The 27,868-nt window shown below is 38.1% G+C and overlaps 1 protein-coding gene across 1 annotated transcript in view; it reads right to left on the bottom strand.

The window, feature by feature from the left end:
• ZDHHC17 (zDHHC palmitoyltransferase 17) overlaps positions 1-27,868 on the bottom strand; it is an 82,058-nt gene that overhangs the window by 33,066 nt on the left and 21,124 nt on the right. The window contains 8 exon segments of the mRNA XM_086610890.1: positions 71-233; positions 1,328-1,392; positions 7,649-7,793; positions 9,201-9,278; positions 17,421-17,536; positions 17,538-17,544; positions 26,511-26,571; positions 26,574-26,613. Coding sequence (XP_086467016.1) covers positions 71-233; positions 1,328-1,392; positions 7,649-7,793; positions 9,201-9,278; positions 17,421-17,536; positions 17,538-17,544; positions 26,511-26,571; positions 26,574-26,613 — 675 coding nt within the window.

The following is a 27,868-nucleotide window of genomic DNA, read 5'->3' as shown; positions in this document are numbered from 1 at the left end:
TTGAGATTTATTATAGGCTCTGTTATTTCTGCCTCAAGCCACTTACAACAAAAAGAGACCAATTGTTTACCTTTATATTTTGAGCATCAACATTAGCTCCAGCTTCTAACAGAAGACTAATAACTGTAGTATTTCCTGCTAGCACAGCCCAGTGCAATGCTGTGTTTTTGTGATATTTGTCTCCAAGGTTCACAGAAACATTAAATGTAAGGAGTAACCGGGTTGGATCCACACTAGAAAAAAAAAGTCTTGTTAGATCTACAGAGGATGAGCTCAAATACATATGAACTTGTTGTTAATGAGTTCAATTTTTATCATGTACACTATATAATAGCAAAGTGGCATTTTTTGCTGATGATTATGAATGGCTCAAATTCCCTTCCCACCAAAGAGCAACCACAATTCTGTTGACTATTAAAGGAGCTCAGTAAGACAGTTTGTTCTGGGATGTCACGAAACACATTTGGTACACAATTCTGTTTCCAAGTTTACCAAAAGCTAACCTTAACAGATTTGTGAAAGCATGCACATGATTATAGACTTGGCAGATAACAACCAAAGTTCAAAATGTGTTATATTTCCACTTCACATTCCAAAAGATGAAAACAGAATAGGATAATAATGTTGGTAACGGTAGGTATTTGTAAAAGTTAGCCTATGTTCCTCTCAACAACTGATACAGATAGGCCCTTCCAAGCAGGAATCTAATTCAGACAAATTTGCTCTTTGGAGAAGTGTTATTTTACACCAGCTTTTTCCAATCATCTCCACAGGAAGATTTACCTTATAAACTAAGAGTTCATATTAGTGGATACTTCAGCATAATATTCTCTCTTGAACAGGTCATTGTACTGGTTTTGTCTGGAATCAAGTTGCCTTCACAGTAGCTCCTAAGGTGCTGGGTTTTGGATTTGTGACTAAAACTGTTAATAACACACCCATGTTGTAGCTATTGCTGAGCAGTGCTTACACAGGGTCAAGGCCTTTTCTGTTTTTCACACTGTCTCACCAGCGAGCAGGCTGGAGGTGGGCTAGAAGCTGGACACAGCTGGGACAGCTGACCAAAGGGATATTCCAGACTGTATCATGTCATGCTCAGCAATAAAAGCTGGTGGGAAAGGAGGAGGATGCAAGCAAGTGGCTGTATGGGGCTGAGCTGCCCACTGGGGTCACAACAATCCTAAGTGAAGAAAGATAAACTGACAATTGTGGAAAGAACACTGACTAGTTAAACAAACAAAAAAATTTCAGAAAAAATCAAAGTCAGTCACACTATATGCCACATAGTTAACATCAAGAGGAAGTAAACACGCCAGTGAGATATTACCTATGTGTTCGGTAAGCTGCCCACATTAAAGGTGTCATACCGTTTTGATCCATCATATCTACATCCTAAAAAAGGAAAAGAAAAAAAAAAGTCGGTGAGATAAGTAAGCATGCTCAAGATCCAGCAGATACAAGGTTTGCAATGAGTAGCAGTATTTTAAGACTAACCAACTGAATTGGCAAAAAACTGGCAAGCTTTCAGTAAATAATAAAATAGTATTTAAAAAACGAAAACAGACATTAACACAACCATCGCAAAAATATAACCTTTCCCATTTATCTTGGAAACTAAGAAACAGTCATGCTGTACAAGACTAGTCATTTCTATCTTACTATTAATCTTCAACATAAAAGATATATATAGATGGTGTACTATTAGACTCAAAAGCAGGAGAAACTAAAATAATGTACCAATATTTAATAAAATACTTGATAAAGTAACATAAATACCATGGCCTGAATCCTACATCCTACTGAATGCTAACTGCATCTATTTTCCCACTTGCAAAGCAATTTTCCTTAATTCACTCAGTTCCAAAGGTATTTACATATCTGAATATCAAGTTAATGGATGCCAGAAAATTTAAGTTTGAACAAACGTCATTAATAAAAATAACCTATCCAGAAATAAAACTGATCTATAATCAAGCGGTGGCCAAACTGATGGCTAAAACTAAATTAAAAAACCATCATTATTACATTTAACAGAACATAACCACAGAAGGACAAAACAGCACCACCCAGACAATTCTCTTAGATCTATCAAAAAGGATCTAATACCTACAGTATTTTTTCATGTTATAGTTCCCTGCCTCACTAACATGGAAGTTGGTAATTCCTAAATACACTGTGGTAGATTAGACTGTCAAGCACATTTGGAAGAGTTCCACAGACCATCACTAACAAAATTACTCTAAGCCAACTTAATGCAAGACCCAAACAGTTTTCCTTACAGGCAGCAGAGCTAAGTCAATGTTTCCAATGCTACTCCCCCCCAGTCCTTACTAGGAAAATTAGGTTGAAAGCATTTCAAGTAAAGTCTTTTGCCACAGAAACCTAGAAAGTGGATGATGTTGCTTTCTATCACTCTCAGAACCTTCTTGTCTGCTCCAGTGGTCTGCCAAATGCCCATCACTCTGGGATCCCTGCTCATGGTGCTACTAGCCTGACCCAGGCAGAAGCTTTCCAGAAAATTCAATTTAGTTCTTCCAAACGACTGGTTTTAAAACATCCCTATCCTGTAGATAACTTTACATTTCTGAGTTTTTACTCTGTTGCTTACTTGAAAAAAATAAACCAGAAATTTAAAAAACAGGTAATGGAAAGGAAAGAGAATCATTACTTGTAGATTGTATTGTTTGTTCAAAAAAGAGTTACATGCATTGAGACTGGCATCCAAGTCTCTTTGCCCACAGTACTTGTATAGGTAAGATCTTTTTGAGCCTAGCAGACTGTACAACTGTTGGCACTCCCTTGAACCTCCTGTTGTTGAGATCCTGAAGGAAATCAGAACCTCAAGTTCATTCATCCTTGAGAAGCACGATTGATTCACAGGTCACACTGTGTGAACAACATATTTTGGAGATTGTACAAATTACTGTAACATGAACAATCACTTTTTCATCTTTAGATTTCATATAGAAGAGCAATTCTTCGTGACAGCAGGGAGCTGATTGCCTGGACATAAGTAGAACAACTCCTTCAGTGATTCCACCTGACAAATCAAAACTACACTTTGCAAGCTAGGTGACACTCAGCTAAAAGAAAAAAAGAGTCATGAGCTCCAGAGTATTCCCTGCACATAAATTACCTAGGTAGGCTACAGTTATTACTCATATTAAGCTACAGCGTGGGCTGAGGCAGATTCTTTTTCACAGGTACTTTAACAAGAGGCAAAGCAACTAAAATTGACTTGCATTCTGTTGTACAGATGTAACAAAGACGACGAAGTTGTGGATAGTAGATGCATGCTCTAACAAACTTGTCATCAAAAATTCTTTCTTATTTTGCCAGAACATTGCCTTAACCACACAACAAGCAGGACGTTTTGGAAAGGAGGCTTTGTTGCTGCTTTTTACTGAAGGGCTGAGGCAAAAAAGCAAACCTTCAGCAGCAGGTACATATGAGGAGACTGTTCTTCTGTTCTGGTGCACACCAACTGGCATTTTAGCATTAATTTCTTGTCTAACTCTCAGTGACGGGTCAATCTGATAATGCTCAGAGGGGTGTACCTATGCTGTCAGGTGTCACAGCACGAGAACTGCAAGAACCAAAGATTTCCACGGTAAGTGATGCAATGATCAAAAATTGCACATATTGCTGCCCTCTGTATTTCAAGCGTGAACTCTGTGGACTACAACTTGATTCTGAAATAGAACATCTCTGATTCTGAAAGAGAACAACTTTGCATTTGCAAAGATAACCAGACTTAATCCTACAACCCTAATACAAGATTTCACAAGAAGCTTTTGGAGAGGCAAAAATATAGAGGAGAAAGTCTCCTGCATGGAAAGAGCTGTAGCAACTATTCTGCTGCTTAACATCACTTTCTGAAAGCAATATAGCTAACAAGGTAGGATTCTGAAGAGCGGCCAGTGATCAGAGCAGCATTTAGGCTTACCAGGACATTTAACAAGCAATGTACTGTGATACAATATGGCCTTTACAAAAGCACAAAAAATATCAAGAAATTCCACTGCATTAAATTGCACAAAAAGGGACCAGGAATTTGATCCTCTTTAGAACCATTACTGGTTATTTCACAAAATAAAGACCTTCATAGAAAGACCCATCATGCCTTTTTTGGAATCCTATTCACTATAAGGGAAAGATCTTTTTCACATGGACTGTCCATGTTTCCAGGGAAACAGGCTTCTAAAAAGACGACATATTTAAAAGCATATAGTGAATAAGATTTATCAGGAAGGCAGACATCAGGCTGAAAACATTTCCCAATTCAGGAAAGACGTGCTAGTTATTCACTAGAAGCAGAGATTTTATAGGATTCTTGTGGAATGAACCAAGTGGAGACCGACAGGCAGTTCATCAAGCAAGGTAACACACAAAACTGAACCTACCTTGTTCCTTCAAACAACTAAAGCTCTGTTCTGAATACTCTAGTCCATCACATGCAGAGTCAGTTTTGACAATCACAAGAAAGAATCACAACCGGACTTACAGTTCTGTAAGTAACGTACTGTAGGTTGGGTCCAGGGAACAACTTGGTTCAATGTCTTACACTGGCCTGAGCCCAGCCGAGAGAACAATCCTCAGTGCCAACAGAGGTAACAGTGCTCAGGAGCACTGCTCACAGACAGCAGCACCAAAGTAGCCAAGGCTGCTGGTACCACACTGGCATCTCCCAACCTAGACACCAACTACTCCTAAGCCATAGCTCAGGAGGTGGCCCTGTGTAGCTCAGGAGAGCAGTTAACACACAACATTGCAACTCTGAGACTAAACCAATACATACTCAATGAATAAGTGACAGTTAAACTATGAGTATGAAATAGTTAAACTGTAATTTTAGCTCCAGAATATTTCACGCATGATTTTACCCTATCAGTGACTTTATAGTCACTCATCTGTGACTGAGGTAAATTATTTCATACCTGCCACCAGATGAGAACACATTATTCAACCATCCAACATACCATATCCACGTCGTAAGTTATTTCGGGGTGACATGTTTGCTATGCTAGGCCCTAATATGCCTTTGGCATTTTAAGTAGCATAAGCACAATCTCAAGCAGTCAAGTAGTACGAGCATCGATTTTGAACACTTTAAAGGGCCTTCAAGCTCTTTTCAGCTTTTCTTTCTTGCATTTTTTTTTTTAAATAAGTATCTTACCTAAACTTGAACCATGCTACAGATTCTGTTACTTGCTATCCGATCATATTTCTATTGTGTACTTGCCCCAGGCTTGATTTTGACCCAGGCAACCTACCGATGCAAACAACATGAGCAAATTACGATACAGCCAGGTACTAGTCTCTCAAAATTCAGTAACAGACATGACTAAATATAAAGAAACAGTTACCAGCCACTGCTGCCTCTTGGCTGGATAGTACTTGCTGGCATGAAAGTGAGTTCACTTCCAACCAATACCAGAGGGCATTTGACCAAGAGTTCTTCCACACTAATGTCAGAAGCTACAAGACTGGACTCGAGCCTCAGATCGGAAATTTTACCATTGGCTGCTGCAGCCAGGAAGAGACTGAAGCGGCAACATGGAAGTTGGGTTCCAGCTCTGTCTCAGAAAGGGGCAAGAAGCAATTCAGAGCAACTTCTTATTCCACCTGTCAGTTCTCTACACAGTTACGAAAGCTGGCTCTCCTCTGATCATGCAGGCCCACAAAGGCATCGGGATCAGAACTCACAAAGCACAACAGCCTACACTGGTCTTTATTTTAAGGTTTATTTAGTTGTCATTTACCATACAGATTCTACAATTAGGTTCAGAACAAGGGCAAGCCTACTCTTTGGATGTAAGAGAACCTGATCCCTGTAAAGACAAAAGGTAAAAAAAAGGTGCAAGTAGTAGACAGGGTAAGGCCACACAAGTTAAAGCAGTTCAAGTTTCCAAACACAAATCAAGGCATCACAAAGACGGGGAGGGGGGCCGCAGCAGGCAGATTAATGACCTCATATGTACTTATTAAAAGAGAATAAAAAGTAAAACAATTTCCCGTAGTTTCTGTAGTTGTATGTAGTATAGCTAAAGAATTGAGAGTTTCAGGATTGTTATTACAACGCTATTGATATTACTATATTTTAAACATCCAAACCATGCATAATTTTAAAATTGAACTTTTTGAAACACTTCCAAAAATTACTGTTAAAATTAATTCAAACTTATGCCACGGAAAAGGTACCAAAATCATACTTGATAACATTAGGGGGATTTAATTAGAATCATCTTTTTAAAAGCTACTGATAAGGACAGTTGTTTCTAAGATAATAAGTTCTAAATTCTGAAGTAAGTTTTGTGTGTTTATGTACGTACACATGTAAATGCACTCAGCTTCTTTTAGACTGAAGTATTATATGCTCAGATAATTAGGACAAGTCTGTATATAAACATGAGGACAAACAAACATTTACAGGGAGATTTATCACAGCAGAACATTTTAAAGGCCATTTACACTTCATTAATGCTATGCTTTAAACAAGTTTGCACATGTATAACATCTGCAAGATTTTTCTGGTAAGATAAAACCCACATACAATTATACATAATTTGTGAACAAAATACAAAACTTGCTCTTGATGAAAAAGCATTTCTCTCCAATCATTATCTCTTACAAAAGAGTGATTATATACGATCAGCCCCTTCTTGTTCCTAGCTTACTCTCTATAATATGCTAAATACTGTTTTACCAAACAGTTCTCAGATACAAACTGAATACTGCATGGAGCAATAGTTTATTTTTTTTTACATGTATAGGAACAAATCACTTTCTGCAGCAAATTTATTACTTCTTTTACATAGACTAAACCCACTGATTTCATAGTCATATTCTACCTGACTCATTGGATTGTATCTCACTTGCTATTTGAAAGGATAAGCGGAATACAGACGTGCAAACAGCATTAGCAAGACTGTAAAAAGAGAGGAGCGCTTCGACCTTTCTATACGGTTTCCAAAGTAAATCAAGTTTCTGCTTCAGGCACATATCTGTGGGTGAGTAAATCTACAAATTATAAGGTAGGGTGAGTAGCAAAAAGAACGTGGTTTTGAGCATACACAAGAAGGATGGGAGACAATGAGAACACTAATGAATACGGATGCAATATAAACACTTTACAGATCTAGCAGTAATATAAGAAGCTAGCAAGGAGGTTTTTGGGTTTTTTCATTTACACATGCATGCAATTAGTAACAGCAATAAATAAATCTTGTGGACTTAGGTGTAAATAAGAGATGACTTATGACAACTGTTTGCCATTAGATTCTTTACCCATGTATAAACTGATGATTCCGTGAAGAATTCTAAAATATTTGCTATCATTGTCACTGTTAACATTTAAAGATTAAATTTATTAGAAATAAAGAATGGTAAAAAGAACAAACGCTAGTATTTCCACACACTACACTAGAGAGGTATGAATTAAAACCAAGGTACTTAGACCACTGCTAGAGAAAATTAAGTTAGCAGGTGGCACATCAATACTGTAGTCTACAATAAAGACACTGAATTATCTTTATGTTTAGTCAGGCAAATATTTTGCACTTCCTGAATGACAGGTATAGGTTTCAATTGTTTCCCTATTCTGATCTTGAGCAGAATCCATTTAAATATGATATTACTTAAAATTTACCTGTCCCTTTGCTATCAGGTAAGCAACAATCGAAGTATGTCCAAACTGGGCAGCCAAATGAATACAGCTACATCCTTCTCCATCAATTAGCGACGGATCTGCCCCATATTTCATCAGCTGTACAACCATGGATAAGTGACCCTGTCTAAATGTAACAAAACACAAAAAATAAACAACTGAGTAACTATATACAAAAAACCTATTAAAATTTGAATATTTGAATACAACAAATATGTCTAGCAGTTAATTACACTACCAGAGCTTCTGCATTTTGACTCGTATTTTGAAAACAACAATTGTCACAATCTAATTCTGCAACTGAGGACCCAAAATCATTCACGTGAGCAAATTCTATGCAGCCAATGCATGCAATTGGCTTAAGTGTGTTGTATAGCAAAACGCCAGTCAACAAAAAAACAAAGATACTAGTTTAGAAATGTAGTCTACTATGACTTCTTCCAATCCACATATGAAACCTGCTGTATTAACAGATGTCAAACTGGCTATATATTCTCACTTTTTGTGGGGCATATGGTTTATCTTTCTACTATTAAAAACAGCAGTGAAATAAAAATAGGAAGAAAAAGAAAACTGAAGGCCTCATACTTCCTCCACATTGCATTAAAAACGTAATCATCTTTTTGGCATAATGAGCACAGGCATATCCTTCTTGCTGATACGGTGCCTGGTCAGCACAGTTTCTGACATGAGCAAAAAGACCATTTCAATCTGTCAAAAGCGGTTTTGGACAATGCTTCACAGAACAAGAAATTACAACCATAAACATCAGGAAATTTACTCAAGCTTTTGTGCTATTAACACAGAACACAGAGTGCGATCTGTATGTAGCAAAAAGAAATATATAAGCTAAAATCTTTAACGGAGGCTAACAAGCAAGTCCTCATCTTTAGTAATTAAATTATTTTGGTACATTAAATGTTCTAAAAGCTAATTTTTTAAGTCTCCTTTTGCAGTCTACAGTCAAAAAATATTAATATGGACAGTGTTTCTTTTCTGCCTATTTCTAGGCAGTTGTCTGAAGAAGTAGCTACTACTCAAAGGCTGTCTTTAATTTTCTCAGCCATTCATCATTCTCAGACCATCTTCTACATCATAAATCTGATATTAAGTGGATCTTAAAAAAAAAAAATCCACACACGTAATAGAATACTGCAAGGACAATGTCACACAAAATCATCCCAAGCCCCATATGCACAGCTGTTGCTAAACTTTGGAAGACTGAAAAAAATAAGATCTCCAAAGTAAGAGTAAACCAAAGTGACTATAGACTCTAATTTTACTTGAGTCTTTTTTTCTGTCATAGCAATCATCTTCCTCTACATCAGTAAGAGAGAAGACAAAAACTGAACTATATGGTGAAAGTTCCTGTAGCTCAAACCTACCACATTCACAGCATGCCCAGTTATCAATGACTGAATTAATTCTTGGGCAAAGTATTACCATAAAATACAGCAATTTCATAAATCAAATGGTAGCAGATTCCAAGTTAAGAAAAAACAGAAAAAGAAAATTCTAGGAGACTTTTTCCCACCTTGTTGCCCAGTGCAGTGGGGTAGAATTTAGATCTCCTCCAAGCTGATCAACAATAGCACCTTTTGATATATAGTATCTGGAATAACAAAAATAGTAAACATTATTGCTTGTCTTGGTTAAATGCTCAGTACACACAGTAAACACGTTTGATGTTATGCAAAACCGGCAGTTACAGACCAGAAGACGAGAACTTTTCCTTGCCTTCATATAACCTTCCTCTTTAAAGGTCATGCGTATACATTCAATTTTTTGCCTTTCTGATGTGGGTTGGGAGAGCAGGGATGCTTCCTACTGTGTTTAAATGTGCTGCTATTTGCTAGTTTGGCTTTAAGGTAAAACAGAGGAATTGCTGAATATATTAGTACAAACTGTGCTATCACACAAGTATTAATAAAATGGGTTCCTCTAAAATATTTAGGAGTTGCTGCATTAAAAAGAATTCTGAATTAATGATAAAATAATGTGTTGCTAGAAGACAAGCATATTTAGAGAATTTTGGCTAAACCAGCAAAATTATATACAATTCAACTTGCAGCACATATCATTGGGAATGGCCCTGCTGAAGTCACTGTTCCAAGAGCTCACACTTAAGTTACGCATTTAGCCGAGTACTAAGATTTTTTACATACTTCTCAATTGTTATTAATCAAAGGACAAAACCATCAGAGAATTTTAAAAATACATCTAAATGATGGGCTAGAAATTATTTTTCCCTCAAGAACATTTATAAAATATGAGCTGCCTGTAGGAACAAAACAAGTTACCCATATTTAACTGCAACAATACATATTCACAGTCATTTGTACTGTTTCTGTGACTGTTTCCCTTTCTGTTTTATATGGGACACTAAACTGGCAATATTATTTTTCCTTTGTGAAAGAAAAGGCACACTTTACAAAGAAATCAATTTTTTTAAAAAACAGGCCTTCCCAGAAGGCTTCTAGTTCTTCATTCACTACTGTATAAGCCAATTGAAAAAAAAGTTAGTAATAACAGACCTTTGAAAAGTACTATCTAGCTATAGATTCCTAAGTGCTTGCGCATTTCAAGTACCTGTGCCTGCGGACTTTTTGCTTTCAGAATACCTGTCAGGTATATATGAATGCTGCTCTCCCATCCCTACAAACTGTCCTTTAAATCCTCAGCATTGAGTTTCTGGCACCTCAATTTCCTCTAAGTGTTTCAAGAAATGGCAAGAAGGGCAACGCACAGAACAATTTGAGAAACGCCACTCTAGGTAACTACCTTTTCTTTTAGTGCTTATTGATTCAGAGTGAAACTTCAAAAATAGCCCAAAAGATACCTTCAGGAAGAGAAACTGAAAAATGCATTAGCTATACATGTCCACACTAAAAACATCTAAAGGAAAAGTCCTTTTATACATTTGCTTTAGAACATCAAACACAATGAAGTACTTCAGCAGACTTGCCAAAGTCATACAAACTGGTTTGTACGGCAAACAATATCTGCTCTGATCGATGCAGCACAGTCCACTCTGCTGGTCTCAACACCAAAGGAACAAAACTGCAACGTATCTCTCTCTCTGCTAAAGTTAAGATTTCTCAAGGAGAACAATCAAAGATTTTGTGAAAGTCTTGGTCCCATGCAGGTAAAAAGACAAGGCACATATAAAGTCAAGGGACAAAGTAATTTTGTTATTGTGAAGCGAAGTATCAACTACCAAAGAACAAATTTGAAAAAGACACTGAGACACTATTTAGTCCCCCTTGGGAAGGAGTTCCCAGGAAAATCTTGTCGAGATACAAGACAGCACAGAGAAATTCACAGTCAAGCTTGGATCCGTCTCACTGATGTGACAGCCACTCATAGGGAAGTGAACATTAAACAGATTGTCTTCATTCAAACACTGATCCCGGCAGAAACACAGAATATGTTCAGATTCTACTGAGCAGCAGCACTGCTTACTGGTTAGTACGTTCTATTTAGAACAAAGAACTTGCAGTCTGACAACTGGGAAAAGACAAGGCGGTGATCTCCTGTCAGATGGTGCATTGAAATAATATTTTCTTTCTTTAAGGATGTTCTCAGACTAAGTCAAGTTAAGCTGTCATGGTTTGATGTGGAGGAGGTGGGGGGTTCTGGTGGCAGGAGAGGGGTTTTGCTCCCTGTGACCTCCCTGGTTTTGGAACCGGGTCAGACCTGGTTCTGGCCACCAGATCAGACTGCCATCCCCCTCAGGCTTGAGCCAATCAGCGCCTCTGCAAATTGCCCTATTTAAGTCAGGACAAAGGGACCGGAAAAGGTGCTTTGCCCAGGATCGAGCAGAGAAGGGAGGAGGGCACTGCCCCTGCTCCCTGGCTCCCGGCCGGGCAGCTGCCTGCGTCGGGCCGGCACCGCCCACAGAGAATGGCGGTGGCGGAGCCAGCTGGGGAACTCAGGGGCACCCCACTCCCGGGGTGCCCACTGGGCTGAGTTCACCCGGAGAGGACTGAGATCTGAGAGAAACAGCTGCATCGACAGCAGGTCAGTGAGGATGGAGCGGGAAGAGGTGTGCCGGAGCCGAGTTTCCCCTGCGGCTGATGGTGAGATAGCAGGCTGCCCCCCTGCAACCAGGACGGCCTCGGTGGAGCAGAGACCCACTCGCAGCCCGTGGGGAGAAGATGCCTGAGCCTGAGGATGGTCGTGTTGAGATGCACGACAAGGCAGAGAGGCATCTGGAGTCTGCGAGACGACCCACGCCGGAGCGAGTGGCTACAGCTCCCTAAGTATCCAAGACTCTGGTAAAGCCCACACTGGGGCAATCTGTGGGGAAGGATTGCTTCCTGTGGGCTGGACTCACATTGGAGAAGTTTGTGGATTTTTTCCTCGTGGGTAGGGGATCCACTGGAGCAGGGGAAAAGGGTGTAAGGACTCCTCCTCCTTTAAGAGAGAGGCAGTGGTAACAGCACGGAATGAACTAACCTGCACTCCCCCAGTCCCTGCTCCCTGCGCCACTGGGGGCGGGGGTGTTGGTTTTAAGATCTGGCTTTGTTTCTTTTTATCCTCTCACGTAACCGGTTTTGTTTCCCTTTGTCCTTTAAAGTAACCATCAATAAATTGTTTTGCTTTTAAGAAAGCCAAGTCTGTTTTGCCCAGGACCATGGTTGGTGGGTGCTCCCTCTGTTCTTGTCTCATCCCTCAGTCCCTTTATTATATTTTTCTCCTCTCCACTTTACTGGAGAAGGAGAGACTGTGTGAGTTTTAGTTGCTGGATGACCCTAAAACCACGACATAAGCATAAATGCTAAGTTGGCATTTCAGTTGCAGTACACATAAATGGTGAGATTTTTCTGCAAAAACAGACTGAGAACTTCATCTCCTTGTCTAGGTAGACCTAGCAGAAGAAATTGTGTGCTTGGTGAGAATGTCCCTGGAGAAAGAAGAAACTGAGCGATTCTCCTCTCCATGAGTCATCCAAGCTTCCACGCTAGAGGATGCCACATATGCAAGTCCTATTTGAGCAATCTACTTACATTCAAAGCAAGCAGATCTGATAAGAGATTGCCTTAAGAAGAAAATACTTCCACTGATCTCCACATTAGGATCACTACATCTTTGCCAGGCATTTGAAAACTGTCCCACCTTGCATTCAGTACTTGTGGAATCAAAGTGCACACCGTCACCCTAGCAGTTGCTAGAAGGAGGACAAGTAGAAGGGAAATCCTTGTCTGGAGGAAGTTCAACAGAGAATGGGGAAATGCAGGCAGTAGGTAACCGTACAGATATAAGGATAATTTATGCATTTTTACAAAACTGAGTTGAAGAGAGACCAATAGATCAGTGTCATGATGAAAAAAGAATTATGTTGTGAATGCCTGACACTTATCCTTGATCCTATAGAAATAAGAAAGGGTTCTGTAGTTTTCCTTTTAAAATATCAATGTGTTTCACAGTTATCTACACTGGATCTCAAGTCTCACAACAGACAGGATGAGGAAATACTAAAAATAAGAGAAGTCTAATTCTAAGCCTGCACTCTCCACAGATGAGCTGCTAAAGTACCTTATTGGGAAGACGTTACATAGCCAATACCTAGCAAGCAAGACACTGAGATCTAGTATCATGATGGCAAACCACTTACAGACTCATCTCTGTGATACCAAGCTTAATACCAGAGACTTGGGAAAGACGTGATAGGATCAAACAAAAAGAAAAACACAGAATTTCCTTCTAAGAAAATAGAATAAACCAGTGTCTCACAAAGAGAAAGTAAGACAGCGCCAATATGCTGGATGATATAAAGTAAAATAAAGCGTGACTCTCTAAAGAGAGAGGAACTTACAGTGTAAGAACTGCATCAAGAGGAATGAATTTTAGATACAGTTAAACACATCATTAGTCACATGCACTCTCGTAAACAGCGAGAAGAAAATGCAATGCAGTATGCCACAGTGGTTGAGATGCATCGAGAAGGGACAACAGCTTTGACATATTGTTGAGGAAAAAGGAAGAATTAGACACATTAATTTAAGAACATTCAATTGTCAGGGCTCATACTAAAAAAACGGATATGACTGCTACGATTAAAGTTATATTGAATTAAAATTCTCAGAACAAGTCTCCAGCACTCCAATGTAGGCAGAGAGATCTCCCTAACGTACAATAAAGACCTAACTGGAAATTCAGATAGAGATACAAGCACAGACTTCCATCTAACTGAATCTGACATTTTAATTTGGAACCACCTCTATGTCCAATATAATTGCTATAGAAGGAAGTTGTTAGCAACACGCTTGGAAGGGAAAAAAGGTAAAACACATCATTAAATACGCGCATGCTAAAGGACTTCATTCCAAATTTAGCTTCAAAGAGGACTAACGAGGAATCTAAAATTTGGTCCAATTTTACTCTGTGAATGAAAACATCCCCAAACAAATTTTTCTTCACAGGTTGTGTTTGTTTTGCGTTTTGAGGTGTTTTGATTCGGTTTTGTTTTGTTTTTTAAGAAAAAGCTATAGAAAATGCTAGTGAACTAAAGCATTAAGTCATGATCAAGTATCACACAGGTAGATCCACCGCACTGCGAAGCTAATACAGAAACTATATATAATACAGAAACATTATCCATATAGGCCTATTTTTTCAAAGGCCTTATGACATAATGACATTTTTAAATGATGATAGTTGTCTCAATGCCATGAACTTTTTCAGACCTTATAAAGACATACCAAGTGAGATGGAATATCTGTAATACAAATATGTCTTCCAACAGCTCAAGTAAGATGAACAATTCACTGCACATAATTTATTATGCGATCAAGATGGATAAAAAAAGTGAGATCAAGGTATAACAACTGCTTTAGATGCTGTACTTTTCTTAAAGGAAAACAGCCATCTGAAAAATTTTATGCATTTCACTTATTTCACAGCAAGTTGTAAGATGCTAGGTATAAAGACCTAGGACAACCCAGAAGGAAAATGGAATGAAAACGAATAAACAAAAGGGTGTAAAATGTACTCTCAAGAAAAAAAAAAAAAAAAGATTATTTAGGTAAACTAGGGTCCTGAATCATTTTTGCAAGAGGCTGTCTTTCAGCGTGCCGGAAAGCACATCGGTTACCTACTTGATAACAAAAGGAAGACGCCAAATGCGGAATTAAGGTTTCCATGATAAGCTTCTACCCACGATAAAGACATAAATACCTCTTGTGCTATCTATTGCGTATAATAAAAAAATTTCTTTCAGAAACACTGAATTATTTCACAGAATGGTTTCGTTTGTAAGAGACCTTTCGAGATCATCTAGTCTAACCATCTCTGATCAAAGCATCTAGATCATGTCATCTAGGACCATGTCCAGTTGGTTTGAATATCGCCAGGGATGAAGAGTTCACAACCTCTTCAGGCAACCTGTGCCAGTGCTCACCTCACCTGCACAGTAAAATAAGCATTTCCTGATGTTCAGATGGAATTTCATGTGTGTTTTTAATTTGTGCCCTCTGCCTCTTCTCTTGTCCGTGGGCACTACTGAGAAAAGTCTGGCTCTATTTCCTTTACTCCCTCCCATTAGGTATTTATGTACATTGATAAGATTACAGGTATGATATATTACTAGGTATTATATTTTCTAGGTATCTCAGTTACTTACATACATTAATAAGATTCTCCTTGAGGATCTTATATACATTGACAAGATAAGCCTCCTTTTCTCTAGGCTAAGAAGTCCAAGCTCTTGCAGCCTCTCCTGATGTCAGATGTTCCAGCCCCTTAATCATCTTTGCGACCCTGCACCGGACTCACCCAGTAAGTCCATATCTTTCCTGCAAAGGGGAACCCACAACTTCACACAGATGTCCAGCTTCAACAGTTGAGAAGTGAGAAAGGATCGCCTCCCTCAACATGCTGGCAATGTTTTTCTTAATGAAGCCCAGCATACCACTGACCTTTTTGCTGCAAAGCTGCATTGCCACTTCACAGTCAGCTTCCTGTCCATCAGGACCCCAAGGTCCTTCTCACCAGATCTAAATCTTTATCTATTTACCTATCTTTACCTATTTAACCTTCTTTAAGAGAACTGCATCAGGAGACAGTAAGTCCTTTAAAAATGAGAATGTGAACCGGAGATCTTCTAGAAACTCAAGATCTGGTCTGATGAAGGTGCTGGTGATGGACATACACAGAGTGAACGTGCTTAAATGAAGATGTTTTGCATTAATTTTTATGTGTAAGTACACATATTCATTGATAAGAACCGTTTTGAAAGTGGACTGATTGAAGATGTGCCATTTACGTCAATATTCTAGAAACATGCTGATTCAATAATCATAGAATCACAGAATGATTTAGGTTGGAAGGGATCTTAATCATCTGGGCACTGGAACAGGTTGCCCAGAGAGGTGGTGGATGCTCCATCACTGGAGACGTTCAAGGCCAGGTTGGACGAGGCTCTGAGCAACCTGATCTAGTTGGAGATATCCCTGTTCCTTGCAGGGGGGTTGGACTAGATGACCTTGAAGGTCCCTTCCAGCCCTAACCATTCTATGATTCTATTTAGTTTCAACCCCTCTGCCACAGGCAGGGACACCTTCCACTAGATGAGGACGCTCAAAGCCTCATCCAACCTGGCCTTGAAAACCTCCAGGGATGAGGCATCCACAACTCCTCTGGGCAACCTGCTCCAGTGTTTCATCACTCTCATTGTAGAAAATCCCTTCCTTATATCTAATCTAAATCTCCCCTCTTTCAGTTTAAAGCCATTGCCCCTTGTCGTATCACTACATGCCTTGTAAAAAGTCCCTCTCCAGCTTTCTTGTAGGCTCTTTTTAGTTACTGGAAGACTGTTGTAAGATCTCCCTGGACCCATTTCTTCTCCAGGCTGAACAGCCGCAACTCTCTCAGCCTGTCTTCATAGGAGACGGCTCCAGCCTTCAGATCATCTTCGTGGCTCTCCTCTGTACCCACTCCAACAGGTCCACGTCTTTAAGTTGGGGGCCCCCAGAGCTGAATGCGATACTCCAGGTGGGTATTAGATTTAATTGCATGTACTTAATTCATTGTTTTGTTACTGGTGGAGAAAAAAAACATGTTCTATACACGCTCTATGATTTGTAAAACAGCAAGTACTAAGAATTATCCTTCAGGATTAAGTTTCTCCATGTTCTGAAAGATAATAATAGGTTTTGAAACATAGTCTCAATACTATGCTTCAGATTTCATAAACTGAAAAGCAAAAAAATACCCCAAATCTCACAGCTCCGACTATTAAGATTTTGTTATTACTTGAAAGAAGAGGTGCTGCAATGTGACATTTTGCAACAGCTACGTTTTTAAAATGCAAAGAAGTTAAATTTAAGTTAGAACTTCTTGAAATGCTGAATGAAGTAGGAATTGCCCTTTGTATCATATTAATCTTGCTTATTCAAAAACATTCACTACCATCTAGCATCAAACTTCCCCTCCTCAAAAAAGAATTTGTATTTCAACAAGTAATCATAGTATAAAGAAATTGCACATGCAGTTGAATAGCTGTTTCACAGGTTTATCGTGTCTGAGAAGAGCCTGAGCTTGACTTGTGGACATATAAACAGGTTTCATTTCTGTTAAACTGTGCCATTAAAAACATAAAAAAAACCCGCAAATTACGTTTTCCTAACTTCTCCCTCCCTCCTCTAAATTTCAAGTATCTTAAATCTCAATTTTTGTTCTTAAGATTATTAACATCTTAAAAAAAGGACATCAACATTTTTAAGGACATGATTCGTTTGAGTGCACTACATACTTCACCAGATCTATCCTGTTGTTGATTGCAGCCCAGTGGAGAAGCGTTACGTTTTCTTTGTCTGGCTGTCGCACATCATAACCTGCTTCCACCAACTCCCTACATCGTTCGTATATGTCCATACCTTGAAGAAGAAAACAAGATTTTTCAAAGCTGTTACCTTAGATAAAATGCATTCAGCAAACACCACTACTTATGGGCACAATACAAAAGCTTCAACAGGAGGAGAAATTAGACGAAACTTTACTTTCTGTTGCCATATGATACACATCTCTTGCAATAGAAGCTTCCGCTGGCAGAAGTTATATTAATCAACTCAAGATTTTATAGAAAACTTGTATCCACAGCAAACTATTAGCAGAGCAAGGCAAAATGTCAATCAATAGTATACCAGGTATAAATAAACTTCTTTTTCCAGGGACTCCACTACATGTGTTTCTCTCACCTCTGTTGTCCTTTTACATCTCTGGTAGACTAAAAGAGCTTAGCCAACTGATGTGACAGTATGTTCCTAAAACTCAGCAGACAATAAGAATCGTCAGGCCAATTACAAACACTAATAGAGCTCAAACATTTCCCATTTTATCTTTCAGATATCAAACAGCAATCTTCCTGATATAAGTTAGTACCATTTTCTTTTCTATACACTTCAAACTTCTACACTTTAACATCAATTAACTCTTGAATGAAAGATGGACTATTAAATGTGAGCTACCTTCATTAAAAAAAAAGTCTAGCATACATTTTGAACAGTTGAAAACAATCTGGAAGCATAAACATCACTTAGGTAATCCATGTAGGACTAACTTCAACATTAAATAACATTTGTTCTCCATGCTTACACTGTTTTTACACCTGTTTAGTGGCAATAGAAGCAATGCAGAAAGGAAAGCAAAGATTAAATTTCAACGTCTGTACAACCCCTAGGGATTTCTCAAGTCTCAAGGAGAAGACTGATGTGTGGGCACACCTTGAAATCAAGATCAATGCCTTGTGACATCCGACTTCTGCTAGAGCAGAATTTTATAGCCTCTCAAGGTGGAATTTAGTATGTTTGTCTATGCGCTTCTATGTTCTACTTTCTGCAGAAGAGACTTGGAAACTGAAGGCCCTTTTGCTCTACTTAATCAGCTCATGTAACTGATGCAGAGACCTTTTCTCTGAGTAATTTACCATTCCTACTTTTTCTTTCATATATTTGAACGGATCCTCAATCTGGACAGTGCTCCATAGTGAAGCCTCAAAATGGCTCAAGTCAGTAAAACTCAGGAATACTTTCCAAGCCCGCCACAGGTTTGAAGCACATAAGTTAGTTGGACCACTATTAAAAAAGAAGCGCTAGACAGACCAGCCTACTTAGATCATGTTGTTTTCAATTTCTTAGGAAAGTTGCACTAGAAATTATGAAAAATGCTAGAAATTGCTGTCATACCTATAATCTTTCCAAAATTACAGAAGATCAGAACAAAGACTACTGCATTGCAGTACATACTGACTGGCAACAAGCCTGTAAAATCTGGTCCCTCTGACTGTGTAAAAAAGCAGCAGTCGTGAATAATTTTAACAAAGCTTTCTTTTTAATCAGTTGGTGGGACAGAGAAGAAGTTTGGTTTACAAAGACTTAAAAATATGCAACCAGCTAGACAAGATACACATACTCAGACACACAAAACTGCCAGGAAAACCGATAAGGTCCTAAGTCTGGCCAATCTTGAGGCACACTATCTCCCAAGTTTCAGTCTAGACCAGTGGTGTGGCCTGACGAGTGCCTGTTCAAATGGCTTAACATGTACCATTCCTGACTCTCACATCCAGCTGAAAGGGCTGAAACAGGCTAGGACTACTAGAGGCAGGTCAGCCAAAAACAAAGTGTGAGAAGAGACAGTAGAAGAGATAGAGGAAAGAAGGACTTCTGAAAGCAAGACAGCAAATTCTGATCTTACTGCAGTACAATATCACACTAGCATATTACAGTATCTGGAGGTAACCTGGAAAGAAATTCATAGAGAATAGCAAAATATCCTTTAGTTGACAAGCTGTTCGACTCCAGTCAGCTGTTATGACAATCGTTCCTACTGCAGACAAGCCTGCTGCCTTCCTTTGAACAACTAACTGAAGCCATAATGTAAGAAATTACTGACCTAAAGCCCTACCATTAGGTTTAACAGTCACCAGCTAAAAAAAATGCACAGCCAAAGGCTAAGTTCAGCTGACTCTCATCCTGATTAAATAAGTAGTACTACACAAGCACAGAATATATTAATAAAATATTCTAAGCTACTGGATACAAAGAACACAAGAATGCTGATTTCTATAAAGCGTAAGAGGCAACCATGTAAACCTGTCATGCAATGGATTAGGACTTTCCTTAAACATACTGGTTTCGGCTGGAATCAAATTAATTTTCTCCATACTAGCTCCTATGGGGCTAATTTGGTTTTGTGAGCAAACCCAGTGTTGATAGCACACCAGTATTTTACCTATTGCTGAGCGGTGCTTACACAGGGTCAAGGCCTCTTCTGTTTCTCACGCTGCCCCCCTGCCACTGAGAAGGGGGGTGCACAAGAAGTTGGGAGGGGACACAGCTGGGACAGCTGACCCCAACTGACCAAAAAGATAACCCATTTCACATGACACTGTGCATAGCAATAAAAGCTGGAGGGAGGTGAAGGAAGGGAGACATTTGGAGTTATAGTGTTTGTCTGCCCAAGTAACTGTTAGGCGTGATGGATCCTTGCTGTCCTGGAAATGGCTGAACACCTGCCTACCGATGGGAATTAGTGAATGAATTCCTTGCTTTGCTTGCACACATAGTTTTTGTTTTCCCTATTAAACTGTCTTTATCTCAACCCATGAGTTCTCACTTTTACCCTTCTGATTCATTTTCCCCTCCCAGTGGAGGGGAGTGAGCAAGCAGCTGCATGGGCATCAGCTGCCTACTGGTGTTAAACCACAGTACTTCCCTTGGTCAGCCATGGTAAACTGTACAAATGAGTTTCCTATCAAGTTAACTATGTAACACAACATGAACCTCTTTGAAAGTAACCTCTGATACATACTCAAGTTTTCTTAGATCATGCTGCCAAGATAGGTACAACCGAGCAGCACTGTCACAGTCTTTGGGGAGGTGTTTGTTCTTTTGGGTTTGGTGGGGTTTTTGTGGAGTTTTTTTTACTTTAAAGCAGATCTCTCTCAGAAAATGTGACGCTGCTTTCTGAAGAACTTTGCTCAAGAGATATGAAAACAAAGGAGGGCTGCGGCAAGCATGTGCATCGACTCTGCAGCCTGTTGAGGTAGACTGTTGTCACCAATGCCCCTGCAGAAGCCCTGACAGGATGCTCTAACTATGCTCCACTGACATTATAAATGCCACCTCTAGAATTCACCCACACACTGTTCTGAGGCCCTGGGCAAAGATTACTGCATGGGTTCAGATACCACAAGGAGTAGTAAGAATGGATTCCTTGTTTGGGCTTAGCATCATAGACTTCCCTCCTCCCCACCAGAAGGCAAACTGCAAGTCACAGGTACTTCCCACCACTTGGCCACAAAACAAACCATGAAGTTCTGCAAATATCAGAAGAGCATTCCCAGGAAAACAAAATACTTTCCAAAAGTTAAACTGAGAATGAGGTATACAGCAATTTTTATTTAAGTCACCATCAGTTTGTCTGTTCCTAGCAATTTATTTTGTTATCTTGAACTCAATCATAACAATTACAAAAGAGGTAACACACAATGTATGATTTAGTAACTCTTCAATATATTAAACTGTCACTTGAGGGCTTAAGGATCTAGACAGACAAAACCTGTCTGGCAAAAAGGTTAGGAATTTACAACAATTTGCTCCTCTTCCTGGAAACAGCAGGCGCTCTACAATTAAATAAAACACTGAATCTGATGCAGTCATGGTTTCTTGAGCTCTGTCCTAGAAATGCAGCTTCTTCTCTTCCATACTATCTACAGTCTTCTTCATCGATTTGCTGCAGCTGACTTCACTTTGCCTTCTCCAAAGGTTCATGACACACTGTTAAGATTACAAAATGAGAAAGTTACCTATTTAGACACTCAGCATAACTATGCTCATGATGATGTTATAAAGGGCTCTACCCTTTGAGAAAGGGGAACGGAGGAAAAGATTCAAATCCTCACAAAAGACTGATGTATTAACCTAAGAAATTTCAGCATCTGGGTGAATTCTAGAGAGTGATGCTGTAAACATCAATATAGAGCATAATTAAAGCATACTATTTAGCTTGCCTAATTCCGAAAGAAATGGGACTACTTCTTCCAGGCAAAAATACCATTGTGCAAGCTCATTTCACTATCATGATCTCTAAGCCATGTCAGTAACTCACCTGTAACATTTAATCTGTCATTGCGGGTTAAGATATTCTGAATCTAATACTTTCAAAAATAACATCCTAGAAGCCTTTTGCATTTTAAGTATGTAATCCATTTTTTAATCTTTTGTCTGCAAGCGCATCAACTCTTGTAAATAGACATCGCCAGCTTTGCTGCATGATTAACATAAAATTTGGCCACAATACTAGGAAGAAATCTCTTCAGTGAGCACATCACCATGCCAACAAACAGTAGGTAAGCCAGGAGCTCACCCCCTCATCTTGCTATCATTGTAACTCAAATCAAAGCTGTTTTAACTGGAAATGCGATTAGTAGAAAAATGATCTTTTTAATCTTTTGAAGTTCATTTCCATAAATCATGGTGGTTAAACACTAACAAAGCCTTTCATACATTCTCATGGTTTTTATTAAATAGTAAGACATTCTTGTTTTCACCAGCAAAGGGATAACTCAAAGCTGCTTAATGAACTGTTAACAGTAATGTTGAGAGACAAGAGAAATTCAGCTCTTGCATATGTTCCAAAGCCTCAAATTGTCTAGACAGTTGTGGCTGTATGACTAGCATGGTTAAAAAAATCCCACCCTTCCATGAACTTCAGATACATTTCACTTTCAGCAATATAATCAAACTCCAGGCACAAATGACCAGGCATAAAGAATGTGTACCTGTGTCACGGTCTACCCATCCTCACCTGTGAATAGCTGAAAAAAGCCAAGAATAATTGTCACTTTGGCCAACCCTCACCAATTTGAATCATTCCATATGCATTCTACTTTTTCTTATCAGTTACCCTATTAACGATGAGAAATAGTGATGAAAAAAGCATGTTCTCAAATGTATCCAACAAATTTTTTCCTGAGCAAGATTCAGCATATTTCATGCTGCACTATTTCACAACACACACGGCTTCATTTTGAATCATCTCAGTGAATAAAACTAACAGAAAAGTTAATCTTGAAATAATGAAATTGTAACACTTGAACACAAGGAATCAATCTTCCAGACGTCACAGAAGCACTTGTTAAAATCATTAAAGTTTAACATCCATGTTCACAATGGTTATTTAATGTACTTTCACATAGCTGGAATTTGCGCAAGTTCACTACAAGCAGAAAGTGCCTATTAACTCTCAACAGAACTGAAAATCACAACGCAAGAATTAATGTCTCAGATTTTGTTCTTCTAGTCACAACCCATCATATACTGCTATACCTGTGAACATTAGCTACTTTTCCTTAGATTCATGTCTTAAAAAAATTAAAACAAAGCAAGGGCAGCAACTTTTAAGTTGCTATGTTAACACAGTACGCTTCCCAAGACACTATATTCCAAGTTATGAGCCCAGCTTGGACGCACAGGGCTACTGGTGCCAGAAGAGGTAGAAATAAGCATACCCAACATATCTCCATTAAATTTCACTTTTAAATCACTTATGACTTTTTTTTTTTTTTACAAGACTTCATTCCCTTGCAGCTCCAGCAAGAGCACTGAATAACATCAGAGGAACAAAACCAGTACAGAGCCCACCCTCTGATTTTGTAAAGGCAAAAGAAATTCAAAGACTTGCTATGCAGTTATAAACGAAGTACTTTTTAAGTATTAGTACACGATGTTCCCCATTGCTATAGCAATGATGATGATGATTTTTTCTTTACTAATGCTTTGAAAACAGATTTTCAAATACATGAGTGGCCTGCTTCTGCTTTCAGAAACGCTGTGGAAACTTTATATAAACAATAATTTTGCTATAACCGAATACAAGATGCTAAGAGACGACACACGTATTGTTAGCACCTAGAAGATGAAGGGCTAAGACACTACTACTTTTAACACTACCTAGATGCCCTTGGACATGTTCATAACAAAGACAGTGAAAAGTGTCCTTTAAATAAACAGACATTTAAACCAAACACTGTAATTTTTAATACAGTACAAGTTTCTGCAAAATAAACAGAGACACACTTCTTGGTATAAAGCATGTCTCGGTCCCTACATCTGTGGGAAAATTTATCAGGAACGCATAGAAGAAAAAATACAAATACTGATAAACTCTTTGCAATGAGAACATCAGCTGAACTGCTCTTTTCTGTACAAAAACTTAATTTGATTGTAAGAGGTTATTAGATTTGTAGCTCAGTGTATGAGCATGTTAATTTAATAAGTGTCCCATCTACAGACTAAGAAGATAAAGCATAGAAACCGTTCAAGATATGAAACAATGAACAAATACTTCTGGAAAAACGTGTGGAGCCTGCAAGGTCTTGTTTTCCCTTTCTGAAAAACATAAAAGCAAACGCACTATTTCACTAACATAGTTTTATTTCTTTGTAATCAAGTGCCAATAAACTCGACATCTCAAAACAGAATTCTACAGTCAAACAGTAGATATGAAGTACAGATGAGTTTTAAACCTTTTCATTCCACTATGTTCCCCATTTTCAGGTATGTTGCAACAATATAACTAGTTACTTTCACAAGAGAAACTTTTAAGAATGCAGCACATTGAATACTTATTAAATGACTGACTAGCTACGTACAACATAACTGCTTCCTGCTTGGATTATCGCAAATTTAATAGCAAGCAATTCTATGCTACAGTGAAACACACCTTCTACTGGTCAAGAAGCCTGCAATTTAAGTGGTCTTACAAGAAATGCCAAATCATTTTGGATGATAGATCAGTCTGACTGTTTTGCTTTTTTTTTTTAACAGAGGAAGATACACAACTTATATTATTATTAGCTATCAGACCATTCTCAAGACCAGAAGAATTTCATTTCACTAATGGTAAGCACCCTACCATTTGAATATCACACTAAAAAACTGTTATATTCTCTTGGGGAAGTTTTGAGGTGTTCTGAAAAAAAGTAACTGTGCTGACAATCTCATGCTGAATGCTACATGCCTAGACTTGGAAAAAAAAAAAAACCACCCAAAGTAAGAGACTGAAAATAATTCTTACTCTGTTTTGCTACGCTTTGCTTGAATTTACTCAATTGCTTGAGGAGAGAAGTTCTGGGAGACAGATGAGCGGCCTTTTTTAAAAAACTTTTTGTGGCATCTTACATTAGCATTGAACTAAAAAGTAAACAAAGTCAGCAGATATTTTAACCTAAGTGAATACTGATTTTCAACAACAAGCGGTAGAGGATAAGATCACCTATTTTTCATATACGTAAAAGAAAGGTTATATTTCTACAAAAGTGAATAACTACGTCATTTTAATAGAAACTATGTCTTTTCAGTAACACTGAATTAATATTAGCAGCATTATTTATTTTATTGCAAGCCTTATGATACTTGGCAGGTTTATTTTCTGCCTTAAATACAGAGATTTTTCCCTTTGAGACAGTTGTTTTATAGAATACGGCCTTAAAAAATCTAGTAAATACTTAAAATAACAAGGTGAATCCTCCCTCTAGTCAGAGAAGTGCTGTCTAGATACCACAACTTGATCATATATCCATGCTCATAGTCCTCCTTCCCTGTAATCCTAACCATTAGGGATATGATATGAAACTATAGTCCTCTGTGGTGAGATGTGATTTGTACAGAGGATGACATCTCACCTTGACTGGGATGGAACATAATGAACAAACTCACAGTCCTGTTGATTGTTCTTTGAGGAGACCAGAAAAGAATTATTACAACTCATCTGAAAGCATATGTCAGCCTAAGTTTGAGGGCTAATGGGGACAAACAAGTTTTAGGGTTTGAAACACACAGTGAGCATAAAAGAATGGAAGCAGGTAACTTGTAAAACCACTTCTGCTGTCATATTTCCATGCTTTTAGGAAGAAGTTAGTTTGATGTTATGCTAATATTTTCATCTCTAAAAACCCCTAATATGAGGATTATAGGTTGTAGCATTATCATTACAGTATTTACAGTAACAACTGCAGAGTCAGTCAACATCTATTTCAGGAAGTTAAACTCCTCAGAACTCAAAACAAAAAGTGAAGAAAAGTACATACTTTCTAAACCTAAACGAGGCCTATGTCACATGCAGAGCTGCAAAGCTGCTTTCAGTTGGAGTTGCCTTTTAGAAAAAAAAAAGAAAAACTTTCTTTTAAGAAAAAAAGCAGCAAATAGCTCTGCAAGACACATAATAATTTAAGCATTCAAATTAACAATACAAGAAAAAAAATAAAAATCTTATAAAACTATCTTGGTTCATTGAAGTGACAGTGGTGGTGGTTTCTGAATGCTAAACAATAGCACGCTAAAAGTACTGTCATGACAATTCTTCAGAAAGTCTTATGAGTAGTACCTACTACAGGACTTTCTGGAAGACAAATTTGTATAAACCATCTACATTAAGAAGACAATCATTAAATTTGCACACAGTTTGCTCCTACAATCCTTTCTCAGCAATAAACTCAGTTTCACAGCAGCACTGAAACAGCAAAAAGAGACAACGAAGGAAGTTACAGAGACACATTCCTTCTAGGCTATAAATAAATACAGGATAAATCAAGGAAATCCTCATGTTCATGTATCAATGTTGTCTACTTACCTTCTAAACATCACTACAGAAAATAAACATAGGTACCAACAGGATTTGTCTTAAAAGTAATTTTGTAGAGTTTATTTCTGAAATCTTCCATTACTGTATCTGCAAATACAGTCCACCTTCCACTTTACACAAATAAAAAAATCTATTTTACTGTTTTTTTAACTAATACAGACACAAATAAATCTTAACACTCAAAAAATAAACTTACTGTGTGGCTTTGACAATGTCCCAAGTGCTGTAATCATCAATGTGGCTTTTCCGTCCAAGAGATCACTATATCCATGGTTGTAATGGCTTTGAGGCTTTAATTCCTAAAATAAGACAAACTTGCTATTAGAACACCAAAAGCAGCATATGCTAACGTTTATCAGAAAAAAAAAAAAAATTCTACAAGCAAAACTAAAAACCGTACCCAGTTCAATATACTATGAAGCTACTTAAATCTGAGGGTGGTAAGCTGACTGGCCACATTTCTACATTTCACAAATCAGGCCACTGTACTCCCTTTACATAGATTTCAAACACCTTCCAGAAAACACCACTTGTAATAGTAGAGTTCTGCCAAATGTAATGCTAGGGCATTTTTTTTAGAATGCTGAAAAAAAACCCCACATTACAGCACATATTTTTTGTTTGGTTGGTTTAGATTTTTTTTTTAATAAATGCAACATAGCATAGCTAACAAAACCTATTGGCCATAAACTGACAAAGTCTCACTCCTACTGCAAATAAACGTTATACTTTAAATAGTATAGTCAAATCCCTTTTAGAAAATAAATAATTGGGAATGATTAATACAAATGACTAGAACCTGCTGATACTTCATTGATTCTTCAACTCCAATTCCAACTTCAGAGGTGATCTATGTATGTTTAACCTATGGGTCTCAGAAATAAATGGCATGACCATGACATGTTCTTCACCTGATACAGCTCCCTACAAACTTAATTCTTCTGAAGGGCAACACTTCAACCCTTAATGCTTCCCTTGGTGGAATTTATATTAAAACACTGTATTGACAGATCACTAGGGCAGCAACACACATTTTTCTTTACAAACTGCATGCATGTGAAAGTCAGCTCAGCAAGTTGAAATTGAGTGATGAATTTTATACAGCTTTTAGACAATTTTCCATTTGTTACAAATACTATAGCTGAGTGCCTTTGTGTATCAACCCTGCAATTCAGCATAGCTACATCAAAAAAGTGAGAACTGCAACAGTGAAGCAAAAAAGAAGCAATCTCTCTGAAAGTTCTAAAAATGCATTTCAATTGATTTTATTAAGAAGTGTCATTTTACTCAGTTTTCCTGAACAGAGTTCCATGAGCAGAAATATTGTTTCTTTAATCTATACCTGGAAACACTGTTAAACAATTTATGAAAGGTGTTTAATTAAGATTCCAATTTCCACTTAGTTATTAAAATGAGTGATCATCTTTTCCACTATTGACAGATTTTTTTTTTTGAAGTAACAATATCCTGAGTCAAGACAACCATGACATAATACACCTAACCTTAACAAGGATGAGCAGTCAACAAATCCCCACCACCATCCTTCTCAAGAGG

This window comes from Tauraco erythrolophus, chromosome 4 (assembly GCF_009769465.1).
Source record: "Tauraco erythrolophus isolate bTauEry1 chromosome 4, bTauEry1.pri, whole genome shotgun sequence".
Lineage (NCBI taxonomy): Eukaryota > Metazoa > Chordata > Aves > Musophagiformes > Musophagidae > Tauraco > Tauraco erythrolophus.
The sequence above is the reverse complement of the archived record's forward strand: the minus strand, read 5'-3'. Positions and strand labels throughout refer to the sequence as shown.